This window comes from Ursus americanus, chromosome 1 (genome assembly GCF_024610735.1).
Source record: "Ursus americanus isolate L20-20 chromosome 1, mUrsAme1.1.p, whole genome shotgun sequence".
In the NCBI taxonomy this organism is placed as follows: domain Eukaryota; kingdom Metazoa; phylum Chordata; class Mammalia; order Carnivora; family Ursidae; genus Ursus; species Ursus americanus.
In genome coordinates, this window is record NC_142127.1 from 106846916 (window position 1) to 106872438 (window position 25523).

Below are 25523 nucleotides of genomic sequence, written 5' to 3' on the forward strand. Positions count from 1 at the left end.
CCTGCCTCTCGCTGCTCAGCTTAATAACAGGTAAAACGGTGGGCATCCTCACTCCCCACCCTCTACTCATCCAACACCCCACTTGTGGAGAACACCATCTGCCCGGATCCTGGGGAGTCTCCTCAGTTTCCCTTGGCCCAGTCCATGCAAGCCCTTGTCCTTCCTTTTCTAGAAAGTCATGACTCTATCATGCTAACACCCTTTCCTCCTTTATTTCTTCTTAAACCAGTTTTGGTAAGCTGCATTTTTCTAGAAATTTTTCCATTTCATCTAAAATTTTGAATCTGTTGTTATGATGAAGGTATTTATAATATCCTCTTATCTTTTTTGACAATGTCAGAGTATAAAGTCATATTTTCTTTTTCAGTCCTGATATTGGCAATTGATACCTTCTCTTATTTACTTAACCAATTCCGCCAGAAATTTATCTATTTTACTAGTAGTTTAAAAAAAGCAACGTTTGGTTCTCGTTTTGTTGATTTTATTTTCAGTGTTTGTATTCTAGTTCATTAACTTGTGCTCTTAATTTTTTATTTTTCTCTTCCCCTGGTTTTTTGTTTGTTTGTTTGCCTGTGTGTGGATTATTTACTAACTTTTTGGTTTATTTACTAAGTATACATACAAAGTATACCTACTAAGATGAGCATGCAAGGCTACCAATCCCTCTTTAAGTTCTGCTTGCACCGCACTCTCACAAGTTTTTGCTAAATAGCACTTTGTGTTGTCTTTCAGTCCAAAGTTATTTATATTTCTTAATTTCCATACACATAGAAGTGTCCTACCATGTTGGGGTTAATATATTTAGTATAATTGCACTGTGGCCAGAGAACAAACTCTATATTTTTTGCGATCACTTGAAATTTGTTGACACTTGCTATGTGGTCAGTATATGGTAAATTTTTTAAATAATATTCTATTTGTGTTATCTATTAGGTCACTTATTATTTGCATTGCTCAAATTTTCTGTATCCTGACAAGACTGTTTTGTCTGTCTAGTCTATTTTACTAGAGAAGGTATGCTAAAATGTTCAACTATGATTATGAATTGGCCTATTTCTTTTTTCACTTATATATGTTGAGACCTTGTCATTAGATATATAAAAATGCAAAATTGTTATATCTTCCTTTATTATTACGAAGTGGCCCTCTTTGTCTCTAGCTGTACTTTTTGCCTTGTGATCTGTTTTTTCTGATACTAATATAACGATAAACTATAGGTTTCCTTTGGTGAGCACTGGATAGCATATATTTTAACCAGAACATCTAATTCATTTTCATGTAATGTGTTACTGATGGAGCTCTGTTTCCATCTACTATCTTCTGTGCTGACTGTTCCACTTAGTTCATATTTCCTTTTCTCTCCTTCTTGCCATCTTATATGTCAAGTATTTTAATCATTCAGTCATATCCCCTCTATCAGTTAGGACTATATACACTGTTTATATTCTTTTGGTGATTATCCTAAGTAGTACAATATTCATTTTTACTTATCAATATTCACTTATAAGTTAACTAATGCCTTTATCCTTTTCCTGGAAGATAAAATGAGCTTCGAACACTTTAATACTCTCCCAATTTATAGGATAATATCATGAATTTTAGTTCTACAGATTTTTTTACACAATTCCACAAAGTTTTATTTTTTTATTTTTTATTTTTTTTAAGATTTTATTTATTTATTTGACAGAGAGAGAGACAGCCAGCGAGAGAGGGAACACAGGCAGGGGGAGTGGGAGAGGAAGAAGCAGGCTCCCAGCGGAGGAGCCTGATGTGGGGCTCGATCCCATAACGCTGGGATCACGCCCTGAGCCGAAGGCAGACGCTTAACGACTGAGCCACCCAGGCGCCCCCACAAAGTTTTATTTATATTGTTTCTTTATATGGTCAGTGTTCGTTTAGATTTTTTTCTCATACCTTCTGTTTTAATCTGTTCTGGCTGCTATAACAAAAATGCTATAGACTGGGTGGCCTAAGCAACAAACATTTATTTCTCACAGTTCTGAAGACCGGGAAGTCCAAGATGAAGGGGCTGGCAGATTTAGTGTCTGGTGAAGAACCACTTCCTGGTTAACAGACAGCCATCTTCTCGCTGTGTCCTCACACATCAGAAGGAGAGAGGGAGCTCTCTGGGCTCTCTGTTATAATCTCCTCCAAGAAGGCTCCACCCCCATGACCAAATCTCCTCCCACAGGCCCTGCCTCCTAATGCCAGCACAGTGGGGATCAGGTTTCAACACAGAACTTTGGGGAGACACAGACATTCAGTCCATAGCACCTTCTTTGCCTTTTTTCCTTCTTGCATCTCTGACTTTACATTTCCCTTTGACTTGAATTTCTTTCATGTGGGTCTGCTATTTAGTTACTATTTATTTATTTATTATTTATCTGAATTATATTTTGCCTTCAGTAATAAAGAATATTTTGTCTGGATTAAGATTATGTTAGCAGTTATTTTCTTTCAGCATATTAAAGATATGATCCCACTGCTTTCTAGTTCCCGTCATTGCTTGTGAGAAATCAACTGTTACTCTACCTGTAGGGCCCTTGATGGTAATTTATATGTTTTCTCCTTTTACAGTTGTCTGCTCGTTATTCATTTTCTGCATTTCCAGCAGTCATTTGTTATTGCTTTATTTTTATTTTTTCCAGCTAGGGAATCACTGGTACTGTTGAATATGTGACCTGGTGCCTTTCATCAGTGCTAGAAATTCTCAGCCATTGTCTTTGTAGCTCCTTACCCTCTGGTACTCCAAACCATACATTTATCTGATCATCCTACTGCTTCATATAAGTCTTATTTTTTCTTCTCTACTCTCCATCTTTCTGTCTCTGTTCTAAATTCCAGATAGTTTCTTCTGACCTATCTTCTAGTTCCAGTTCACTTATTCTTTCTTCAATTGCTTCAAATCTTCTCTTAAATCCATCTACTTAGTTCTTCATTTGTTATTTATTTAGTTTAAGTGCTAGAATTTCTATTTAGTTCTTTAAAATGGCTTTTTAAAAGATAATTTCCATCCCTGATGATTTTTTTAATCCCAGGCCTTTTAAAAACATTACTTATTTATGTAATCTTCACACCCAGTGTGGGGCTCAAATTCATGACGGTGAGATCAAGATTTGCGTGCTCTACCGACTGAGCAAGCCAGGTGGCCCCCCAGCCCTTTTTTAAATCATTTTTTTTAATTACAGACAAAACACATAATATAAAATTTACCGTCTTAACCACTTTTAAGGGTACAGTTCAGTGGTATTAAGGATATTCATGTTGTGCAGTCATCACCACCTCCCACCTCCAGACTTTTTGTCTTGTAAATGTGAAATTCTGTCCCCATCAGATGCTCCCACATTCCCCACTCCCCCCAGCTCCTGGCCATCCCCATTCTACTTTCTATGAATTTGACTACACTAGGTGTAGTGAAATCATAGCATTTGCTATGATTTTTGTGACTGGCTTAGTTCACTGAACATAATGTCCTCAAGGTTCATCCATCTTGTAGAGCATCAGAGTTTCCTTCCTTTTTAAGGCGAACCATATTCCATTGTGTAGATAGACTACATTTGCTTGCTCACTCCTGCACTGGTGGAACTTGGCTGCTTCCACCTTTGGGCTGTCATGCATAAAGCTGCTATGAATATGGGTGTACAAATATCTTTTGAAGGCCCTGCTTTCAATCATTTTGGGTATTGTTGTGGATGAATTGTGTGCCACCCAAAATTCATCTGTTGAATTGCTACCCCTGCAATGTGATTGTATTTGGAGACAGAGTGTTTATGGAGGTAATTAAAGTTATATGAGGTTGTATGGGTGGAGCCTTAATCTGATAATAAGAGGGAGAAACCCCAGAGAGCTCTCTCCCTCCTCATGTGCATATGGAGGAAAGTCCATGTGGTGACACAGCATGGAGGAAGCCATCTACAAGCCAGGAAGAGAGGCCTCGCTGGAAAACAACTCTGATGGCCTCTTCACCTTGGTGTCTAGCCCCAGAACTACAAGAAAACAAGTTTCTGTTGTTTAGACCACTCAGTCTGATATTTTGTTATGACGGCCCTAAGCAGACTAATATATGCCCAGAGATTGAATTTCTGGATCATGTGGTAATTCTATTTGCAATTTTTTTAGAAACTGCCAACTGCTCTCCACAGTGACTGTGCCATTTTACATTTCCACCAGCAGCGCACAGGGGTTCCAGTTTTTCCATATCCTTGCCCACACTTGTTCTTTTCTATTTTTTTGATAGTAGCCATCCTCTGGATATGAGGTGGTAGATCATTGTGGCTTGGATTTGCGTTTCCCTAATTATTAGTTATGCTGAGCATCTCTTCTTGGGCTTATTGGCCATTTGTATATATTCTTTGGATAAATGTTTATTGAAGTATTTTGCCCATTTTTTAATCAGGTTGTTTTTGTTGTTGTTGTTGAGTTGTAGGAGTTCTCTCTTTATTTAGGATATTAATCCCTTATTAGATATATGATTTGCAAATATTTTCTCCCATTCTGTGGGTTGCCTTTTCACTCTGCTGATAGTGTCTTTTGATGCAAAAAGTATTTTTAATTTTGATGAACTCCAGTTTGTCTTTTTTTTTTCTTTTGGTGTCATATCCAAGAAATCATTGTCAAAGCCAATGTCATGAAGCTTTTATCCTATGTTTTCATGTTTAGGTCTTCAATCCATTTTAATTTTTGTATATGGTGTTAGGTAAGAGTCCAACTTCATTCTTTTGCACGTGGATATCCATTTTTCCCAGCACCATGTGTTGAAAAACCTGGCCTATCTCTATTCGTCTTGTCACCCTTGATGAAAATCATTAGACCATATATGTGATGGTTTAATTCTGGGCATCCTATTCTATTCTATTTGTCTTTCTATCTTTATGCCAGTGCCACACTGTTTTGACTACTATAGCTTTGTGGTAAGTTTTGAAAGCAGGAAGTATAAGTCCTCCAACTTTGTTCTTCTTTTCCAAGATTGTTCTGGCTATTCTCTTGACAAAATTTAAAGTTTGTGCTTTCTTGGAACACAGTAAACTTAGCTATTTTATGGTCTTTGATAATTCTGATATCTGATGTTTCTCTCATTTCTGCTTATTTTTGTTAATGGCGTCTTGCTTCCTTGTGTGCTCGATTATCTTTGTGTCCTGGATTTTGTATCTGAAAAATTATTTATATGAATAGCTTGAGGCCTAAGATGATGCCATCTTCTGCCAGAGACGGTTTTCTATGCTTCTGCTTGGAACCTTGGAATGCTACCCATTAAACCAAGCCCAGGTTTGAGGGGACCTGGATTGCTCAGGTGAGGGGACAGTAGAGTGTGAGGCTACACAAGGACAGTGTACTTCAAGTTCACCCCACTTAATGTGGGGGTTTATCCCCACCCCTGAGTTCTGAGCTTCAACGTTTCTCTCCCTTTCCTTCCATGAGGCTACTAAAACTGCAGGTCTCCTTTGCAGCTGTTGCTTGTGAATCTGCAGATGCACTCACTCGGGGGGAAAGGAGCTTTGAGTGCCAGGCTCACCTCCAGTCCCTCCCTGTCCTCACTTTGGAATTGAAACACTGAAACTCCCTCACTTCCTTGTTTGCTCTTTCAGAAGAGAGCTGTGCTTATCTGTCTTTTGTATTGGTCTGGATTACAGAGATGGCTCTCACCTAAAGGGGAAGTCCAGAGGGTCTTTTCTAAAAGCACAGTTCTGACCACAATCTTATTAGGAGCAAATCATGACACTCTAGAGCCCATCTCTATGATCATTAATTCATTCAAGGCTGTCCAGCATCCTGGAGGCAAGAACTAGTGTTACCCCATCTCAGAGGTAAAAATCCAGAGCACAGAGAGGCAAGGCTAACTTGCCCTGTGGTTGCACAGCTAATTGACTGGCAGGATCAGCACTGGGACCAGTTGTGTCTTAACTGCAGATACTGCTCCCCCTTTTCTGCTTAGGAGCCTTCTGGGGCTCCCCACTGTCTGGAGTCCTGAGCACAGACCACCACCCCCCAACCCAGCCATCAACGCCCTTCCAGCCTCCCTTGGCCACACTGGCTCCTGCCCATCCCCAGCTCTGCTCCATGGGCGCTACCTCCTACTCGCCTGCCCAGACCTGGCTGGGACGCTGGAACTCTGCTGTGCCCTCCCAAGGCCCCTGAATAAAGTGGGACCCAGGGCCCCGAGCACCCCACAATGGGAGCTCCCCAACGCCACAGCACCAACCCAGGTCCAGGCACTCTGCAGGATATCAGGTACAGCAAACAGGTCAGAGCCTGTCCCCGAGCACAGGCCTGTCTGCAAGGGGATGGAGCAGGCCCAGGGGTCCCTTATCAGGGACCAGGAACTGTCAAGCCATCCTGGGGATGCCTTGCTCAAGGCCAGCTTACCCTTGGAGGGTGTCTGGTGGGTGAGGCAGGGGAGGCCGCCGGGCCCACCTGCGACCCCTAGGGGCCCATTGTTCCCCTCTCTGACTTTCTGACAGGTGAACAATAATGGGATCATCTCCTTCCTGAAGGAGGTCTCTCAGTTCACCCCAGTGGCCTTCCCCATCGCCAAGGACCGCTGTGTAGTGGCAGCCTTCTGGGCAGATGTGGACAATCGACGAGCAGGTGACGTGTACTACCGGGAGGCCACTGACCCAGCCACGCTGCGCAGAGCCACAGAGGATGTCAGGCGATACTTCCCTGAGCTCCCAGACTTCTCCGCCACCTGGGTTTTCATAGCCACCTGGTACCGTGTGACCTTCTTTGGAGGCAGCTCCTCTTCCCCTGTGAGTTTTTTGTCCTGGGGAAGGGAGGACATCAATTTGGGGTCTAGGGTCTCCCCCAGGGGCCCCATCTTGCTGAGGTGGGTCAGATATAATCACTGGTCCATGCCTGAGACGGGAAAACCTGGCTCGGGGAGGGAAGTCACTCTCCCAGGGTCACAGAGCCAGGTTGGAGGAGGACAGAGCCTTGACCTTCCCCAGCCCTCCTGGAAACCATCTGCCTCTAGGAAAATGCCAAATGCCCTGATACAGTGGTTTATACAGTAGTGGAAGTTGGGTTGTGTCAGAAGAATTTCCATTTGGAATGGTTCCATTCTCAATAGGCTAAGTGGGAAGTTCATTCTGTTTTACCCTTTATTCTGTGATAATGCCGGACAACAAAGGCATCGGGGACACGTCTCTCCCCGGGGCACATTCTCAATGCCAAGCACGAGAAGTGCTCAGCACAGCACAGCCAGGGGCAGGAACTCTCCCTGAGACTGCTATGCAAGCCACATGGGGTTCCGAGATGGCGGCATGGGATGGTTCAGAGCAGCCTTGAGGGACGGCTGTGTCAGGATACTGGGCTGCAGGGGAAAGGCAGAGTGGTCAAGGTCAGGGCGAGGTTTCCCGTCCTGCACATGGCTGGGCAGAGGGTGGGGGCAGGGGAGGCCTTTACTCAGGGTGTAGGGGTGCAAGTGCTAGGCGGGCATCTGGAGGTGTAGCTGGAGGCCCCAGCACTGGTGGCTCAGGAAAACAGTGCGAGTGGGAGAGAGGGCTGGTGGGCAGGGATGTGCGAGTCCCACGTAAACCCTGAGTTCTTCCAGCAGCCCAGACGACAAAGGGAATGCCAGCAAGCACGTCAGCCAGGGACACTGGGGGACCAACATGGTCACTGGTGGATTTCTTAAAAGGAGTATGACAGTGAATAGGGAAAGATGGGCTTTTTCTGTAAACGTTACTACAAATAAATGTTTACACTGGGTGAACTTTATTCAAGCACAGCCCCCTAGTATTTTGTCAGTTTTATTTGTTTTTCTTACCATCAATTTGTAAGAAAAACATCTTTGTAACAAAAAGCGAAAAAAGAATCAGTAAGTCCACTAGCAAGAGATCCCTCCCATTAAACACCTCCTGTTGTATCCTGACACACACTTTAAAAAATAAATAGCAGCAGCTAGAACGTGCTGTTTTGTGTTTTCTTCACTCAGCGGTAGCAGGGCATCTTCCTCTCTGTGGAGATCGCTGTCATCTCTGCAGCCACTCTGGGTATGCCCTTCCCCCTGGGAGGAGGGGGAGCAGAGCCCCTCCTGCGCCGAGAGAGGAGTCCTAACTCCTCCAGTCTGCAGGCCCACAGGCCTAAAGGCCGAGATGGGGGCTACGGAATGGTCATCCAGGCAACACAAGCATCCCTGGGAGGGATCAGAGTTCCGGGTTTGGGCTGGAAGCTGGTCTGTAACCTGGGAGCCTCCCGGAGCCGACTGCTTGACGGGGGGGGGGGGGGGGGGGGGGAGAGCACAAAGCTCCACGTGGGGCCTGGGTCTCCTCACACACGGACCTCGCCAGCTCACGAAGCCCCACGGCCGGCCCTGCTGGCCGCAGTCTTGCCCTCCCTCAGCTTCCCCGCCAGTCCGCCTTCACGGCCAAGGCGTCCTGGTTGTCTTCAGAGTATTAGCACCAGGTCTGCCTTCCCGAAGGGGAGCACTCGGTCTCCCTGCTGTCCATGTTTATGTAAGTGAGAGCACAGACCCTGTGCTGTGTCACCGGGGACACCTGCAGACCAGCCCAGCACCGGCAGCACCGATGGCTAGGCCCCGCTAGATTGGGGGCCATTTCCTGGCACAAGTTTTCAGTGGGAAGGCTGCTGCCTTCAGAGTCCTGCCCTGCCCCTCAAGCCTGTGCCCCACAGGTGAGAATAAGCCAGGTGCGGAAACCCAGGTCCCCCTGCGCCCAGCCAGGGGCCCAGCGCGCTGCCCCTTGCCGGCCGTCCCAGCACGCGAGGAAGGCCTTTCTCTATTACGCTTCATCCCTTTGGCTTCTAGTGTGGTGAATCTGTCCTGTATTATCAACTAGCTGTAGTCAGTGATAATGCATCTGTTCACACAACCTCAGCCCATTTCCTGTCTTTTTCTTACTGGCCCATAGAAGTTCTGCTTGAATTAAGGACATCAATAGTCTCACCTGGACCTCTGTTCCAAATACATTTTCCACTTTGCTGTTTGCCATTCAGTTCGGTCTACAGCACTTTTTCATATGCAGAAGCTTTTGTAGTCAGACATCTGAATCTCCTTCTTGGTTTCTGCGGGTAACAAACGGTACATGTGAAGTCCTTCCTTGATGCAGCCCCACGTGTTCTCCTGTATTTTCCTCCAGGGCTTTGATTTTCCATTCACAACCTTACTTGATGTGGGATTTATTTTCACGAGTGATATAAAGCTCTAATTTTATTCTTTTTCAGACAGTTTCCTATTTGTTTCAAGATCACTTCTGCAACAATCCCACCCTTTCCCCAATCTGAAATAACATCTCATATATATATACCACTCAATAATATCTTCATGGAAGAGAATTCCATGAAAAACAAAATTAAAACTGCTTCTCCTTGTTTCTTCTTTTTATCTGCCCCTCTTCACATTTTTGTTTCACATGAGGCAATTTTGTGGATTTGACCTGGTAAGCACTAACCCCTAAGCCCCAGCCGCCACAGGGCGCAGTGTCTGCTCCTGGCCCTGGTGGGCCCTGGTGACCCCTCGGTGTGTCTCCCTCACAGGTGACAGTTCTTAGGTGTCCTGACCTGTGCCAGGGCCTCAGGCACCAGGGACACAGTGGAGGATGAGGATGAGGCCATCAGCCCGATGGCGGATGGCTGACCAGCTAGTTGGGAGGACAGAGGAGCGGTCAGTGGCTGAGGACAGTGTGCAAAGGCATGCTGGAGGGGGCAGGGCCTTGCAGCGTGGATGAGGGAGCACAGAACCCTGTTCAGGCCTCACTCCTTGGCAGGTCAACACGTTCCAGACCGTGCTTGTCACTGATGGCAAGTTCTCCTTCACCATCTTCAACTACGAGTCCATCACGTGGACCACGGGCACACACGCCAGCAGTGGGGGCGACGCCACGGGCCTGGGGGGCATCGCAGCCCAGGTAGGGGCCCGGGTCCCCCACCGGCACGACTGTCATAAGCTGATGAGGCAGGCAGGCCCCCCTACACATACCCAGTACTGTGCAGAGGCCAGTGTGAGGCCTTCTGATGCCAACCCCAGTCCAGACTCACAGAAACATCCTGAGGTCAAAGCCACCTTTGTCCCGACCCACACTGCCATGGCCTCCAAGGGCCAGCTACAGCCGAGGCAGAAGGGCCCCTGGTTCTGTGTGCTCTAACTGTCCGGGGTCTGCCCTGGCCCGTGGCCCACAGAACTGTGGCCAGCAGGAAATCACAGGTGTGAAGGGAGAGGTCAAGTGCAAGTCCCCAGGCCCAGCAAGTGCTCTCTCACGATGGGAATACCCTCACTGCTTCCTAGCCGTCTACTTTCTTCTGAGGTCACACCTGCCTCTGGTCCCCACGGGATCCAAGAGGCTAGGGAGGGAGCCCCTCCGGGTGTGTGTGAGGGGAGCATGCTAGGGCCCGACAGTGTCGGTGGCTGGGGTCAGCACCCGGCTGAGAGGTCGCTGATCAGGACAGCACAACGTGGAGGGTGGTACGGGTACCCCGGAACCCATAAAGCTCCAGGATTGCAAGGCCATCTTCCACGTGATCTCTTTGGCCATGGCCACCGTGGCGGGGGCGGGGGGGAGGTCTCAGGAAATTTACTGCAGACCATCCTGTGCCTGCCCCCCGCCCCCCCCAGGCTGGCTTCAATGCAGGTGACGGGCAGCGTTACTTCAGCATCCCCGGCTCCCGCACAGCAGACATGGCGGAGGTGGAGACCACCACCAACGTGGGCGTGCCCGGGCGCTGGGCGTTCAGAATCGATGATGCCCAGGTGCGCGTGGGGGGCTGCAGCCATACAAGTAAGAGGATGGAGCCAGCGGCTCAGGGCTGTGGGGGTGGGGGTGGCTCAGGGAGTGGGGGGATGACAGGAGGGGGCTGGACCCTGATGGGGGTGAAGGGGGTGCTGGAGGAGGGGGCAGTACGCTGGGGACGGGGCAGGCCGTTGGCCAGGAGGGCATGGCCTCCCCCACCCATGAACCTGGGCAAGTACCGGCTTGCCCCTTGAGCTCCATCTCTTCCTGGGGAGGCTTTCCTACCTCAGCTCCGGGGCTGGGGCCAGGGAATCTGCTGGAGAACAGGGTTTGTGGTACAAAGTGGAAAAACCGGGGTTGCCCCTCTTTGGGGCCAGGAATCGACGCTCTCCCCTCATTCTCTCCCAGACTGCATCCTGGGCCAGGGAGGGGCACCACCTCAGTGTCCTCTATCCCCAGGACCACCTGGAAGGCAGGCGCTCTTTTCACCCATTTCTCCACATTTGCCGTGGGCTTGCTGCTTCCTGGGATTTGGTGCTTGTTACACATGGGGGGAGGGTTCACCCCAGGGCCGAAGGATGCATCCTGGCCCCTTCCCCTGTGTGGCCCTGGAGGAGGCACAGACCCTCCTGAAACATTATGCTTATAAATGGAGAGGAGGTGTCAAATGATTGATTTAGCCACTCTATGGAGAGCTAACCACAGGCCCTGCAAAGACCACAGTGAGGCCAGGGTCAGGAGGGTCCTAGTGGACTCGACTCCCACCCACAAGGAGGCAGAGGCCACCAAGAGGGCCCCTTCTCCACTTCTCGGAACACCAACTCTCTTGAGAGTGAACCCAGCACGGGCGGAGCCCATCCAGACCGGCCAGGGGAACAGGCACTCACTTTTCAGGGGCCAGGACCAGGGAGGGCAGGCATGCACCTGTGGGTAGGAAGGTCTCACCAGGACTGGGGATGATGCCCCAGTGAGAGATGCTGGGGGAACCCCAGCCCACCCACTCACTGGAGCACCAAATACGTCCCAGACTGAGTCTGAGCTTCGGGGATGGGAGAACTCTCAGGCCAGGGAGCCCAGAAGCCAATCATTTTGCCACTCCCCCACAGTGGCAAGTGGGACACCCAGGAATGCAAGCTCCCCTGCAGCCCCAGGCCAGTCCGCCTCCTCTGCCCACCTGGACTCTGGTGGGCCAGGGAGTGGGGGCGCTATTCGGTCTCTGATGGCAGAGAGGTCTGGTTGCTTGTCAACTCCCAGGAGCCAGGGGCTTGGGCTGTGGTTGAGGACCAAGGCACGGGTGCGGATGTGAGCTGCCATGAGCAGGCATCAGTGCAGCGTGAATGCAAGCCTGAGCAGCTGAGCAAGTGTGGGGACAGGTGGGGACTGGTGTGAGCAGGTGTGGCTGTCCGTGTGGGTGCAGCTGTGTGTACAGGTGGGAGTGTAGGTGTGGGCAGGCCCATGCCCCCTACGAAGGCTGCAGGCTGTGAGACCCTGAGACACGGGATCCCTTTCTCATGCAGACGTGCTTCTCCCGCTGTCGCAGGCTTCTGGGGGGAGTAGATGGAGGAGGCATCGCTGGGCCTTCCGAACCAGTGCACACAGAAGCTCACAGGAGCCCCCTTGCTTCCCCGTGGCCACACTGCAAGCCCAGGAGATGGAGCAGACCCCTTGGCTTTGCTGGGAAGGGAGGGCCGGGTCCCACCTGAGAGGCTGTGCGTGCACATCTGGAGGTCTGGCTCCTGAGAAAGGCAGGTCCCGAAACGCGGCCCATGCGGACAGCCAGCACTCTGCAGGGTGGCCAGACCACGACCGGCCGAGTGACGGTGTGGCTGAGTGGGAGGGTATGTGAGAGGAGAAGGAACAGTCCAAAAGACTCCTAGCCTTGATGGTGTTCCTTCCGGGAGTGCTCCCCCTTGCTCCCTTGATGCCACGCCAGATCTCCCAGGCCCCCCTCGTAACAGGAGATCTGAGACCTTGGGGTGCTCTAGTTACCCGCCAATGTGCGCTCCTTAATTGCCAATGTCAGTAGCCTTACTTCTCCAGAGGGGTAGGGCCCCCTGAGCTGAGCTCTGTGGGCTGCCTGTCCTGGAAGGCCCAGGCATGGGCTCGGGTGGCCCTCGGGGACTGCTGGGGCCCTCTTTGGCCAGGAGGCCGTGATGTGAGAAACCCTACCTTCCAGAGCTCTGAGGGCCTTGTTTTACATGACGAGACCTGGAGGGGCAGCTGGGCCTGTGTTTCTGCAACTACTGGTGGCAGCGCTGACATCAGACTGCACCCCCCCGAGGGTCTGAGGGCCCCCCCATCTCCGGTTCCCACGGGGTCCCCCTTTTCCACGTCTGTGGATGTTCTTCCCATGAGGCACACTCACGTCTTCCTGTGTTGCTGGGCACCCTTGGGTTTGCGTCTTCTTAGTTCCTCAGACAAATTTGGAAGTTGATGGATTAAAGGGATAAGAAGGTGCTGTGGGGGGCGCCTGGGTGGCTCATGTGGTTAAGCCTCTGCCTTCGGCTCAGGTCATGATCTCGGGGTCCTGGGATCAAGCCCCCTGTAGCGGTTCCCTGCTCACTGGGGAGCCTGCTTCTCCCTCTCCCTCTGCTGCTGCCCCTGCTTGTGCATGCATGCGCGCGCGCTGACAAATAAATAAAATCTAAAAAAAAAACAAAAATAAAAAAAATGGTGCTATGGGTATGACGGACACTGGGGAAGCCAGAGTCCCAGCTCGGGGATCTGAATGTCAGCGGGACACGCAGGCAGGCAGCCGACAGCAGACGCACTGGGCACCCTGGGGAGACCCGGGAAGCTAACCGTGGGGGCTGGACTGCCAGCAGACCGCACGGCCATTCCTCAGAGACGGGCCCTTTGGGTCAGGGGAGGGAAGGGACGGCTCGCTCCTTCCTGTGTCCACAGCCTCGGTGTGCCTGGCCCTGCGCCCGTGCCTCAATGGCGGCAAGTGCATTGACGACTGTGTCACGGGCAACCCCTCCTACACCTGCTCCTGCCTCTCAGGCTTCACGGGCAGGAGGTGTCACCTGGGTGAGTTCATACTGCCGGCACAGCTAGGGGCCCCAGGGCCCGAGGTCAAGGGTCTCTGTCCCCATGGTGTGGGCGCTGGGGGGGGGTCCGGGGGGAGTGCACGAACGCCGCGGCTCCCTGACTGGGCACGGTGGGCGGGTGCTACAGCTGCCCCTTCTGAGCCAACTCCCCTGGAAGTAAGGACCAGAAGGGGTCCAGGCAGATCCTCGTCAAGCTGGCTTGCTCCACTGAGGCCCAGTCTGCTCTGTTTTTCAGATGTGAATGAATGTGCTTCACATCCGTGTCAGAATGGCGGGACCTGCACACAGGGTATCAACCGCTTCAGCTGCCAGTGCCCGGCCGGCTTCGGGGGACCCACCTGTGAGGCAGGTAAGAGCAGCGGGCCAGGGCCCTACAGCCCCACTGGGGCAGGATGATTGGAACGGTCCTGCCCAACGAGGAGGGTGTGGTCTGCCTCACGGGAGCATTGGGTCAGCATCCACAAAGGGCTTGGCAGTAGGCCCATGGGGGCAGAAGCTCAGACTCGAGAGGAAAGCCCCATCTCGTGGGCATGGCAGGAGCACTGACCACAGCACTCAGGCCTTCTGGGCCCTGGTGTTCAGACAGGGATAACATCTTGAAACAGGCCAGTGCCTGGTTCCAGCTTGGCCATGGGGCCTGGCTGAGAGCCACCCAGGTACGATTGGAGCCATCACTGCCCCTCAGCTCTGGACTGGCTCGATGGGAACGTGGGGGTTCCTGAGGTCAGACAGACCAGCTGTGGGGTGCAGAAGGGCACAATCCCCCACCCCACCCTCTTCCTGTCTGTATCACCAGAACACCAGTAGCTCCCAACAGGACGGGAGGCTGTTCCTCTCCAGCCCCCAGGGTCTTACAGCCTAGGCATGGGTTGGGGTCCTTCTTGAGACCCCCTTGCTGCTTCCAGACAGCAGCTGCACCCCAGTGTGCCACCCCATTTCTGAGCGTGGCTCTTTTGAAGCAATGCTGGCAGATCCAGCTTCCACTTCCTGCCCTTCATCCAGCCCTCTCTGGGGCCCCTTCACTCTGGCTCTTTGCCCACCTGGTGAAGGAAGATGGGCCCCCCACTGCTGCCCCCAGTCTCACCGTGGGAAGCTACTAGGGGAGCCCAAAAAAGAGAGTCCCTTAAAATCAAAGCACCATGACCTCTAATCCCCACTGGGCTGGACCCACGCCCATTCCCCTAAATACACTTACTGATGTGTAACCATTACTTAGAAACACATGTAACACATTGTTAAATCAAGTGTGTACAAGTAACAATCGTACAAGAATGTCCCAGTCTAGAAGAACTATTTCTAAAGCGACTTAGAGCCACAAGAAATGTGTTAAAGTTTGTGACGCCAGTGTATACACATGTCTGGGCCCAGCGAGGCCCCTAGGAGGGCCTGACGCTGTATCCAGTAGCCCTGTGCCTTGGATTCCTCATGGCCACTAGGGTGACACTGACAGGTCCCACGTCCCCACGGAGGCTCACTGGTCTCGGGACACACCTGAGCCCCCTGACCACACAGCAGCAGGGATGCCCAGCAGCTTCTAGGCAGGGACATGTGTGCTGCTCGCCGGGAGCCTCCCCTCCCCACAGGCGCCCAGCGTGGCTCTTCGGTGGAGACAGGGGTCACCTAGCGCTATGGCCACCAAAGCACCCCCACACCCCCGTCCTTCCTCCCGCGGGTCCCCACGAGTCCAGGGAGGGCCACATGCTCTGAGGATCCCTTTGGCTCCTATACAGAGTTGTTTGGGGCATGCGCTGTTATCAGGACACATGACATAGCTGAGGGAAGGCAGTGTCCCCCCACCTTCCTGGCTCAGCTGCCAGGGCTCACGGGCCAGCAGCCACCAAGGAGTCTGACAGGCCAGCATGCTGGGTGAAGGTGGCCAGAGGCAAGCTCCACTCCAGCTCACTCCCACCTGATGGGGGCTGAGGGCCTTTGCACCCTGCCCTGCAGCAAGACATGTGACCTCCCCACCCCCGCACCCCAACCCCAACAACCGGCCCCCTCAGGGCCATTCAAACCCTTCCTGCACCTCTGCACACTGCACCCCCTTCAAGACCCCGTCACAGGCTGTATCCCTCTGCCCTGCCCAGAGGAATCCCACCAGCTAGTGCTCCAGAAGTCCGCTCCGTGCTGGCAGCTGAGAACAAGCACCCACTCGCCCCTGCGCCCCCAACCAGCGCACATGGCCTCCTTCCACCCAGGCCGTACTGAAACAGACCCCATGCAGCCAGGCACAGGGCTGCCGGGTGGGGACTGTCTAGCCAGGCCCCCCACAGCCTGACGCCCTCCAGAACGGGGTTCGGCAGGAGTCTGACGCCTGCCACCCCTCTGCCCTGGCAGCACTGTCTCCATGTGACGCCAGGGAGTGCGAGAACGGCGGCCGGTGCCAGGCGGAGCACGGTTCGGCGGTGTGCCTGTGCCTGGCCGGCTACACAGGCATGGCCTGCGAGACGGGTGAGGGGCCGGCCCCGGGGGGCGGGAGAGGCTCCCGCCCGGCCACACCAGGTGCCTGGGAGTCAAAGGCTGGCTCGAGCCAAGCTCCCACCTCCGCTGCCCCCAGATGTGGACGAATGTGCCTCCAGCCCATGCCTCAATGGGGGCTCGTGTGTTGACCACGTGGGGAACTTCACCTGCCTGTGCGCAGAGCCCTTCGAGGGACCTCGCTGCGAGACAGGTAACGGCCTGCGCCCACAGCCCCCAGTGACAGCAGTCCCGTGCAGTCATCTGGCCCCTTTCCCTCACTGTCCAGCTCAGCCCCGCTTCTGTCCCGGGGGGTTGTCTCCCCAGGCCTGCCTGTGCTAGCAGGTCCCTGAGCTGCCAGCTGGTCCCAACTCTGCTGCCACGTGTGGTGTGGGGCTGAGCGTGCCTCCTGTCTCCTCCAGTCTCCTCCAGTCCCGGTCACCATCTATAAAATGCCCTGCAAGATGGCCACCCTCTCGTGGCTCCTCTTCCTGCTCAGGAGATTCCTGGCTTTTTAACATCCTTCTTTCCTACTCCAGACCCCTCAACGTGCAAGGGAAGAAGCCACGGGAGTTGGCAAGAAAACTGACCTTTATTACATGTGATGAAATCTGCTAGTTTCTACTTCATGTTGTTTTAAATGCTGGTTATGACTTGGTGGATCAGTTAAAAGACCAAGTCAATTTTACAACCCACAGAATAAATTCAGGTTGTGAGCATCTGACATCGCCCTGACCGCCAAAGGCCTCGCTCGGTCCCTGATAGCAAAGTTCACAGCACGGGCAGCTGCTCCCCAGGGAGACAAGCTCAAGACAAGCTTGTCAGCTTTAGCTGGAGTCTAAAAATTTAAGAAGGAAATTAAATTTTACCCATAAGTAAGATATAGATGGATGCTGTGCCCTCCATCAGTCTCTGGTCAGAGGGCCACACAGAGGACAGGCTGTGTCCTGAGGAGAGGGTGAGGCTCTGCCATGTGGAGGGGAGGGAGGGAGGGCAGCAACCTTACCTGTTCGGCTGCTTAAAATCACTGTAATGGTCACAGTTCACCTTGGCCAGATTGTTATCTAAATATCTGTGTATTTAACTGAGCTCATGTTAGAAAACAGATGAGTGATTTCAAAAGATTTTGCAAAGAAACCACCTTTTGTACGGAAAGAATAATGGAAATGAAAGCAACCAAGAAGAAACAACAGAACTGACACCTCCACCCTTAATAAAAGCTTATTAGTCACATTACAAGGTGCCACTCTGGACATTCTAACCAGATTCAACAGGAAGTTTGCCAAAAATTAGAGCTAATTTTAAAAAATAGTACCCATTCTTCTGCTTCTGGCCAAGAAAGATTGACTGCTCTGGGAATTTCCCTCACCATCAAAACTAGAAAACCAGACAAAACATATGAAACAACTGTTTTCAGCCATTGAAACAGGCATCACAGGGTCGTTACCCCTGGGAGGAGGCACTGAAATGAAGTGCACCCTACAGTTGCGCCCAAGTCTGCCTGCAGGAAGTTTCCAGGCCACTGTGCAGCAAGCGGATCCAGACTCTAGCAGTGCCTCTGAGTCTCTGGGTCATGAAGACAGAGTTTCTTGTTTGGTAGCTACAGTTTGTGGGGAGAATTCCAGAAAGGATGGAGTTGAGGGATTGGGGAGAGAGCAAGAAGAATCTCTGAAGACATGCAGAGGGACCCCTTGCCTCTTCACTCAGCACCGTCAGATGAAATCCATGAGGCTGGGGAAAGAACCACTGGGAGTGCTGAGTCAGACGATCCCCGGAACTCGAACAGGCTGGGAATAACTCACTTCTCTACAGCCAGAGTGCATGCAGAGCTCCTCACACCCAGGGCCAAGACTGAGTAGAGTCCCCACTGGGGTATCAGCTTGCTGGTATGGATAAATAAACTCTAGAACAAAGGCTAATCTGACCTGTCCTAGCAAATATTACAGGAAAGTTTGAAAGGATCAACAATCCCAAGTAATTTAACCATATGCCAGAATCAACCCCTATACTCTTCAAAGGAATATAACAGAATCGAGGACCTCAAAATACCCAACCAAAAATTATCAGGCATACTAAGAAGCAAGAATATATGACCCACAGCCAGAAAAAAATAGATCAATAGAAACAGATGGCAGAGATGATGAAATTAGCAGATATGCACATTTAATCATCAACTATGAACATGCTCCGTGTGCTCAAGACCGTTGAGGAAAAAAGACACAGAAGTAGAAGATACAAGAGAAGAAACTTCTAGAGATAAAAAACATAAAATCTCAATTTTAAAAATACACCGGCTATATTAACAACAGGTTACACATCGCAGGAGGAAAGATCAGTGAACTTGAAGAGAGAAACAAGCCAACAAGCAGCACAGGAAGGAGAGAGACTGCAACCAAGACCATCTCTTCAGTGACCTGTGGGGCACACACCAGGCAGTCTGGTGTGTGTATGTGTGGAGTCCCAGAAGGAGGGAGGGGACCAGAGGAGCACAGAAAATGAACGAGGAAGTAATAGCCCAATATTTCCTAAATCTGATGGAAATTAAAACCCACACATCCAAGAAAAGCAAGAGGAAAATCACATGAAGCATGTCATTATCAAACTGCTGAAAACCAATAACAAAGAGAACATCCGAAAAGCAGCCAGAGGAACAAGACAAGACGCAGTACACACAGAGAAACAAGAACCGCGACAGACTTCTCATCAGAGACGACGCAAGCCCAAGGACAGTGCACGCTTGACCTATGGTCTACACACAGGAAAATTACCTTTCAAAACTTAAGGTGAAATTAGGATATTTTTATAGACAGCAGAAACAGATAATTATCCATCACCAGCATATCTGATTTATAAAAAACATTAAAGGAAATCCCTTAGACTGAGGAAAAATGGCACCCAATGAGAATCCAGATCTACACAAATGAATGAAGAGCTCTAGAAACAGTAAATGCCCGGGCACACCCCATTTTACTGCCCCTCACTGATACTGTGTTCTGTGCAAACTGAAGCTTTGTGGCAACCCTGCACCAAGCGAGTCCAACGAGGCCACTTTTCCAACAGCATTCATTCACTTTGTGTCTCTGTGCCACATTTTGGTAATTCTGCGGTATCTCAAAATTTTAAATTACGGTGATATTTGTTATGGTGATCTGTGGTCAGTGATTATGACTCACTACATCTCAGATGATGGTTACCATTTTTTAGTAAAGTATTTTTTAATTAAGGTGTGCACATTTTCTTAGACATGATGCTATTGCACACTTAACAGACTGCGGTGTAGTGCTGACGTAACTTTTATAGGCACTAGGAAACCAGAAAATTCATTTGACTTGCTTTACTGCCATATCCGCTTTATTACAGTGGTCTGCAACCAAACCCACCATATCTCCAAGGTATGCCTGTAAAATACTTTTCTTCTTAATTTTTAATCTCTTTAAAGATAATTTTAACACAAAAAATAAAAATATGTTATGGGGTTCATAACATCTATAGAAATAAAACGTATGACCTCAATAGTTTAAAGCACAGTGTGTGAGCTTTTTCTGTGAAGGGCCAGATATTAATAATTTTGGCTTTATGAGCCATGTGATCACAGATACTCAACTCTGCCCACACAATGCAAAAGCAGCCAGCCACAGACATACATAAATGAACGGGCATGGCCGTTTTCCAAGGAAACTTTGTTTTTAAAAATGGGTGGCAGGCAAGATTTGGTCTGCAAGCCATAGTTTAGCCATGTCTGGCATAAAGGATAGGAAGGGAAAGATGGAAATAATATACTAATGACCTTACATTATATATAAAGTGGTGTGATATTGTTTGAAGGTAAACTACAATAAGTTAAAGATATAAATCCAGAGGAACAAGAAAAATAATAATAATAAAGAGTTATAGCCAATAAACCAGTGGTGGAAATAAAATGGAATCCTAAAAACACTTTATCCAGAAGGCAGGAAAAGAAGACAAAAGGAATAAAGAATAATTGGGACAAATGATAACCAAGAGCAAGATGGTAGGTTTAATCATATTGATAGTTACGTTAATTGGTTAAACACACCAGTTAAAAGGCAGACATTGTAAAATTGAACTGAAAAGCAAGATGCAACTATACACTATCTACAAGAAACCTACTATAAATATAAAGACACAGATAAATTGAAAATAATTTGAAAATTGGAATGGGATTCCGGTTTGGGGTAAGATGGAGTAAGCACACTCTACCTTGTGTCTCCCACTGAATGCAGCCATAAATCCTGGACAGAATGCATGGAGTAGCTATCTGAGGACTCTGAAAAATAAATAGTAGCAGGTGGATTGGGGAAGAGGACCAAGCTTCGAAGCACCACAGAACCAGTGGTGAGTTCACCATTTTTTTCCTCTGGTGTCCCCCCTGCCTGAATTCAAAGCAGCTCCCAGACCAGAAGTGAGCATCAGATGGATGGAGAGAGCTCCAAGAGCAGCCACCAGCTGGGCACGAGAAGCAGGACCAACAATAGCAGCAAGGGGGGGGATTCCCTCAGGGGCCTCAGTGGTCTGGACAGGAGGAAACTTCCTCTCCAAGTGGAGGTCCTACAGCTCCATGAGGCTGGGCAACTTCCATCGTTTTTCTTTTTCTCTGTCCACTCACCACTTGGCCCAGACATGAGTGTTCTCACAGGAAGTAAGTAGTAGAGTGGGGCCATAAAAGCCCATCTCTCTTGCCAGAGGACTATAAAGGGCAACCCCAGAGCACTGGAAACTATGGGGAGGTTGCAGAGAGGGGGATCTTGGGGCTGCAACCCTACAATCATCTATGAACTCCTGAGTTCCCTCCATTGGGCATTGTAATCTGATCCAAAATATTAACAACAATACCATTTATAATAGCTTCCCTCAAGCTGAAAGACTTTGGTATAAATCTAATAAAACATGTACGGGACTTGTATGCTGATCTGAATAAATGGAAGGACATCCCATGTTCATGGATTAGAAGACTCAACATAGTAAATATGTCAGTTCTCCCCAAACTGATTGATGGATTTAACATGATTCCAATCAAAGTTTCAACAGAGTTTTCTGTAGCTTTGGACAAGCTCGTTCTAAAATTTATATGGAAAGGCAAAGGAATTGAGATAGCCAAAACAATTTTGAAGAAGAATACATTTCGAGGCATCACAATACTTAGTGTTGAGACTTACTATAAAGCTACAGTGGTCAAGATCCTGTGGTATTGGCAAAGGGACCGACGCACACATCCGTGGAACACAAGAGAGGGTCCACAAGTAGACCCACACAAATAGAGCCAAGGTTTTTTAAAGGCGTGGAAGCAATTCAGTGGAGAAAGGATGATCTTTTCAACAAATGGTATTGGAACAATTTGACATTCTCATGTAGAAACTGAACGTCAACCTCACACCTTGTACAAGATTAGGTCATAAGGAATCGTGACCATAACATTCTTAGAAGAAAACATAGGAGGAAAATCTGAGTGACCTGTGGTTACATGAACAGTGCTTAGATAAGACCTGGAGAGTACACTCCAGCAAAGAAAAACAGAAGTGGGCCTCATCAGAATGACACACGCTGCTCTGTGAAAGACACGGTCAAGAGAACGAGAAGACAGGCTGCGTGCTTGGAGAGGTGCTCAAAGCACTCCCATGTGACAAAGGCCTGGCATCTGGAACACATAAAGGACTCTCCACGCTCAACTGTGAGAAACCAACCACAACACGGACAAAAGATCTGAACAGATATCTAACCAAAAAGGATATCTGGAAGGCAAAGGGGCAGATGAACAAATGTAGGCATTTGTCACTATCATTAGCCATCGTTGAGTTGCAAATTAAAGTCACGATGAGACGCCACCACAAACCTATCAGAATGGCTAAAATAAAAAGTGCTGACTGGTGAGGACACAGAACTGTGGGAACTCTCACGTATTTTTGGTGGTGATGCCAAATGTTTAGCCACTGTGAAAACAGCTTGGCAGCTTTTCATAAAGTTAAACATACACTTATAATATGATCCAGCAATTCCATTCCTAGCTATTAACCCTAAAGAAATGACAACTTACATTCACACAAAATACACAAATGTTTATAGCATGTCTATTTACAATCACCAAAACCTGAGAACCCAAATGTCCTTCCCTGTTCGTGGGACACGTGACTTCTGATCACACAACTGAGACAGACCCCCGAGGCCTTATGCTGAGTGAAAGAAGCCAGTCTCGAAAGACTGCGTACCGTTCAAGAGTAATCTTCCACTCTGGCATCCTTAAAGCAACAAAGCTGCAGTGATGAGCAGATCAGTGGTTGCCGGGGGCTCAGGAGGGGAGGGAGTCTACAACCCTGAAGATACAACAAGGAAGTATTTGGGGTAACGGAGTATGCTGTGTCCTGACTGTGGCGGGGGCAACACAAATCTACGCACGTGTTAAAATTCACAGAAGTGTACATCGAGCAAAAGTCAATTTTGCCATATGTTATTTAAAAGATAAATTCTGAACCACGAAGAAATCAAACATCTAAACAATGAAAAGGGATAGGCTGACAAACACTGAGCAAGAGAAGTCAGAGTGGTTATACTCATGGCAAACACTAAACTCTAGAGAAAGGAGTACTGCCAGAAACAGAAGGGTCTTTTATGACAAAGGTGTCAAGTCATCAAAAGGTAGAGCAATTCTAATGTACTTGCCCCTATGAACACGCATCAAAATACATGGGAAACAAGGAGAAATGGATCTGTAAGCACAGGCAGTGGTCCAAGCCGCCGCTCTCAGTGATTCGCAGGATCAGCAGAGACCTCAAAGACGCAAACAGCACCGTCAGCCCACCTGACCTAAGTCATGTTACAGACACTCACATCCTTTCCAAGTGCTCATGGAGCACTCACCATGAGAGCCCATCCTGCAGGACATAAAATAAAGCTCAATCAGTTGAAAAGGACTGTGTCCTCTGATTACAGTAGTTAAACCAGAAATCAACAAAAACTGTGTCTGGAAAATCCCAACCACATTACTAACATAGATGCTTGAGTAGAAGCATCTGTTTGGAGCCCTCTGGTCTTAGCTGGGCCCTTTGGTGCATACCGTGGGGTCTCCATACTCTTGCTTTTGCCTTCTGCTCCACAGAGGAGGCTCAGATGATGAGGCGCAGCTAGAAACCAGCTTCCAGAAAGTGGGCCTCGGGCTTAAATCCCACTTGCACTGAGAACTGAGTGCTGTAGGGCCTGGGCAAGGGGGCCCTCGGCCCCAATCCCCCCATGCTGTGCAGCCTCTGGTGACCTCTGTCTTTCTTGCAGGGAACCACCCAGTGCCAGATGTCTGCCTCTCAGCCCCTTGCCAGAATGGGGGCACCTGCGTGGATGCAGATGAGGGCTATGTGTGCGAATGCCCCCAGGGCTTCACCGGCCCGGACTGCAGGGAGAGTGAGTCTGGGCTGGGGCTGCCAGGGCTGCGGTCCAGGGCAGGGTCCTCCTGTGGGTAGTGCATACAGGAAGGCAGACAGGTGTGTGTGCGTGTGTGTGTATGTGTGTGTGTGTGTCTGCACAGCAGTGTTCATGGGAAGATAGCCACAGGAACAGGGCAGGTCAAGAGCAGGAGACGGCCCCAATCCTCCAGCACCCCCACATTGGAGCCTCCCCTTTGGTCTACGGCAGGAACCCCTGACCACTGTGAGTGCCGTAATGGTGGCAGATGCCTGGGGGCCGCCAACACCACCCTCTGCCAGTGCCCCCCAGGATTCTTTGGCCTCCTCTGTGAATTTGGTAAGTGCCCAGGGCTGCAGTGGGGCATGCTTCCTGCCCTGCCCCTGAAAATCCCCCAAACCAGAGTATAGCTCGTGGCTTGGGTCTGGGCCCAAACCCTTAACTAGCGGTCCCACGATCCCCGACTCCCACCCCAGGAGGGGGCCCGCCACAAGAGTGCCTGAACCAGGCCACCCTGGCGGGGCCGCCTGACCCCTCTCAAGAACAAGAAGTCCCCAGGAAGACGAACGGGCCTCTTCCTTCCCTGCAGAAGTCACAGCCACTCCCTGCAACGTGAACACACAGTGTCCTGACGGCGGCTACTGCATGGAGTACGGCGGAAGCTACCTCTGCGTCTGCCACTCGGACCACAACGTCAGCCACTGTGAGTGGGCCCGCCTGGAAACCAGGGAGGGGGGGTTAGGAGAAAGTGGGGGCAAAGTAGGCAGAGGCCAGGGCTTCTCTACTGGCCCACAAGAGCCCCGTAGGTGCGTGCGCCTGGTGTCCGCTGTAATAGGGACCTGGCAGTCTACCCCCTCCACGGCAGGAAGCTCACAGCTGGGAAAGCACCTCTGGATGCCTACAAGCTCTTCCCTAGCTTAGCCATTAAAATAGTTCATGGCTGTCTAATTAAGTATGTGATGAAATACTACTGTGTATTTGTGAGTGTACAAATAATGAATGGCTTGCATAGTGTATAACTACACGTGAAGCTGACGGAGGTGCTGGTACAAAACCATCTGTGCACCACAGCTCAATTCTAGCTCCTAGGAGAGGTAGGGTGAATTCTGGAGAAATCGAGAACAAAAGAATTTCCAGGGAAGGGCCTTAGAGCCTGGTGTGAAGAATCAAAACCCCTCTCCCCAGAGTGTATTTTAAGTGGCCTTGGTTCCAGCTGAAATGTCAGGGTGACCACCCTCTCCCCCTGCAGCACTGCCGTCCCCCTGCGACTCAGACCCCTGCTTCAACGGAGGCTCCTGTGATGCCCATGAGGACTCCTACACGTGCGAGTGCCCCCGAGGGTTCCATGGCAGGCATTGCGAGAAAGGTGGGCAGCAGGGGAGGGCAGCGCGGGGCTGGGAGGGCAGGGCAGGATTAGGAGGGCAGGGCGGCACAGCGCAGGGCTGGGAGGCCAGGGCGGGGCAGGGCAGAGAGGGCCCCGCTCACCCTGAATTGCTACTCTCCTCGGTCGCCCAGCTTCCGTGTGTTGTGCCCCCACGGCCTCCCCCTCCCGCCGCCCAAGTGCTGCTTATTCAGATAGTGGTTCTGCTCCGTGGCCTCCTGGTCACTACTTGGTTTTCCTTAGAATAGGCATCGCTTCCCGCTCAGCATTTTTCCAAATCGATTTTAGAATCCTTGATTTTTTAAAAATTCATTAGGGCCTTATTAAATCTAATTGAACTTGGAGAATGTTAGCGCTTCACACTTCTACATATTAGCGAATGTCTTCTTCCGTGAGAATGTGGCGGCGGCGCCATCCCGCCAGCGCCTACCCTGGCCTGTGTCTTCCGCGCATTCAGACGCGGTGCTCAGGGCTCTGCAGTGGTGCCCCTCGGCAGAGCCCAGCGGGCCTCAGCCTGTCTCCTGGAGCTCAGCACCTGCGCCACGC

At 50.3% G+C, this 25523-nt stretch overlaps 1 protein-coding gene across 7 annotated transcripts in view; it reads left to right on the forward strand.

The window, feature by feature from the left end:
• SNED1 (sushi, nidogen and EGF like domains 1) overlaps positions 1-25523 on the forward strand; it is an 85152-nt gene that overhangs the window by 20854 nt on the left and 38775 nt on the right. For all 7 annotated transcript variants that reach the window (XM_045795875.2, XM_045795874.2, XM_045795877.2 and 4 more), the window contains exons 2-12: positions 6459-6746; positions 9723-9863; positions 10568-10730; positions 13587-13712; positions 13968-14081; positions 16070-16183; positions 16290-16403; positions 23471-23596; positions 23828-23935; positions 24186-24299; positions 24846-24962. In XM_045795875.2, the coding sequence (XP_045651831.2) occupies positions 6459-6746; positions 9723-9863; positions 10568-10730; positions 13587-13712; positions 13968-14081; positions 16070-16183; positions 16290-16403; positions 23471-23596; positions 23828-23935; positions 24186-24299; positions 24846-24962 (1525 nt within the window). The remainder of the gene's footprint in view (positions 1-6458; positions 6747-9722; positions 9864-10567; positions 10731-13586; positions 13713-13967; positions 14082-16069; positions 16184-16289; positions 16404-23470; positions 23597-23827; positions 23936-24185; positions 24300-24845; positions 24963-25523) is intronic.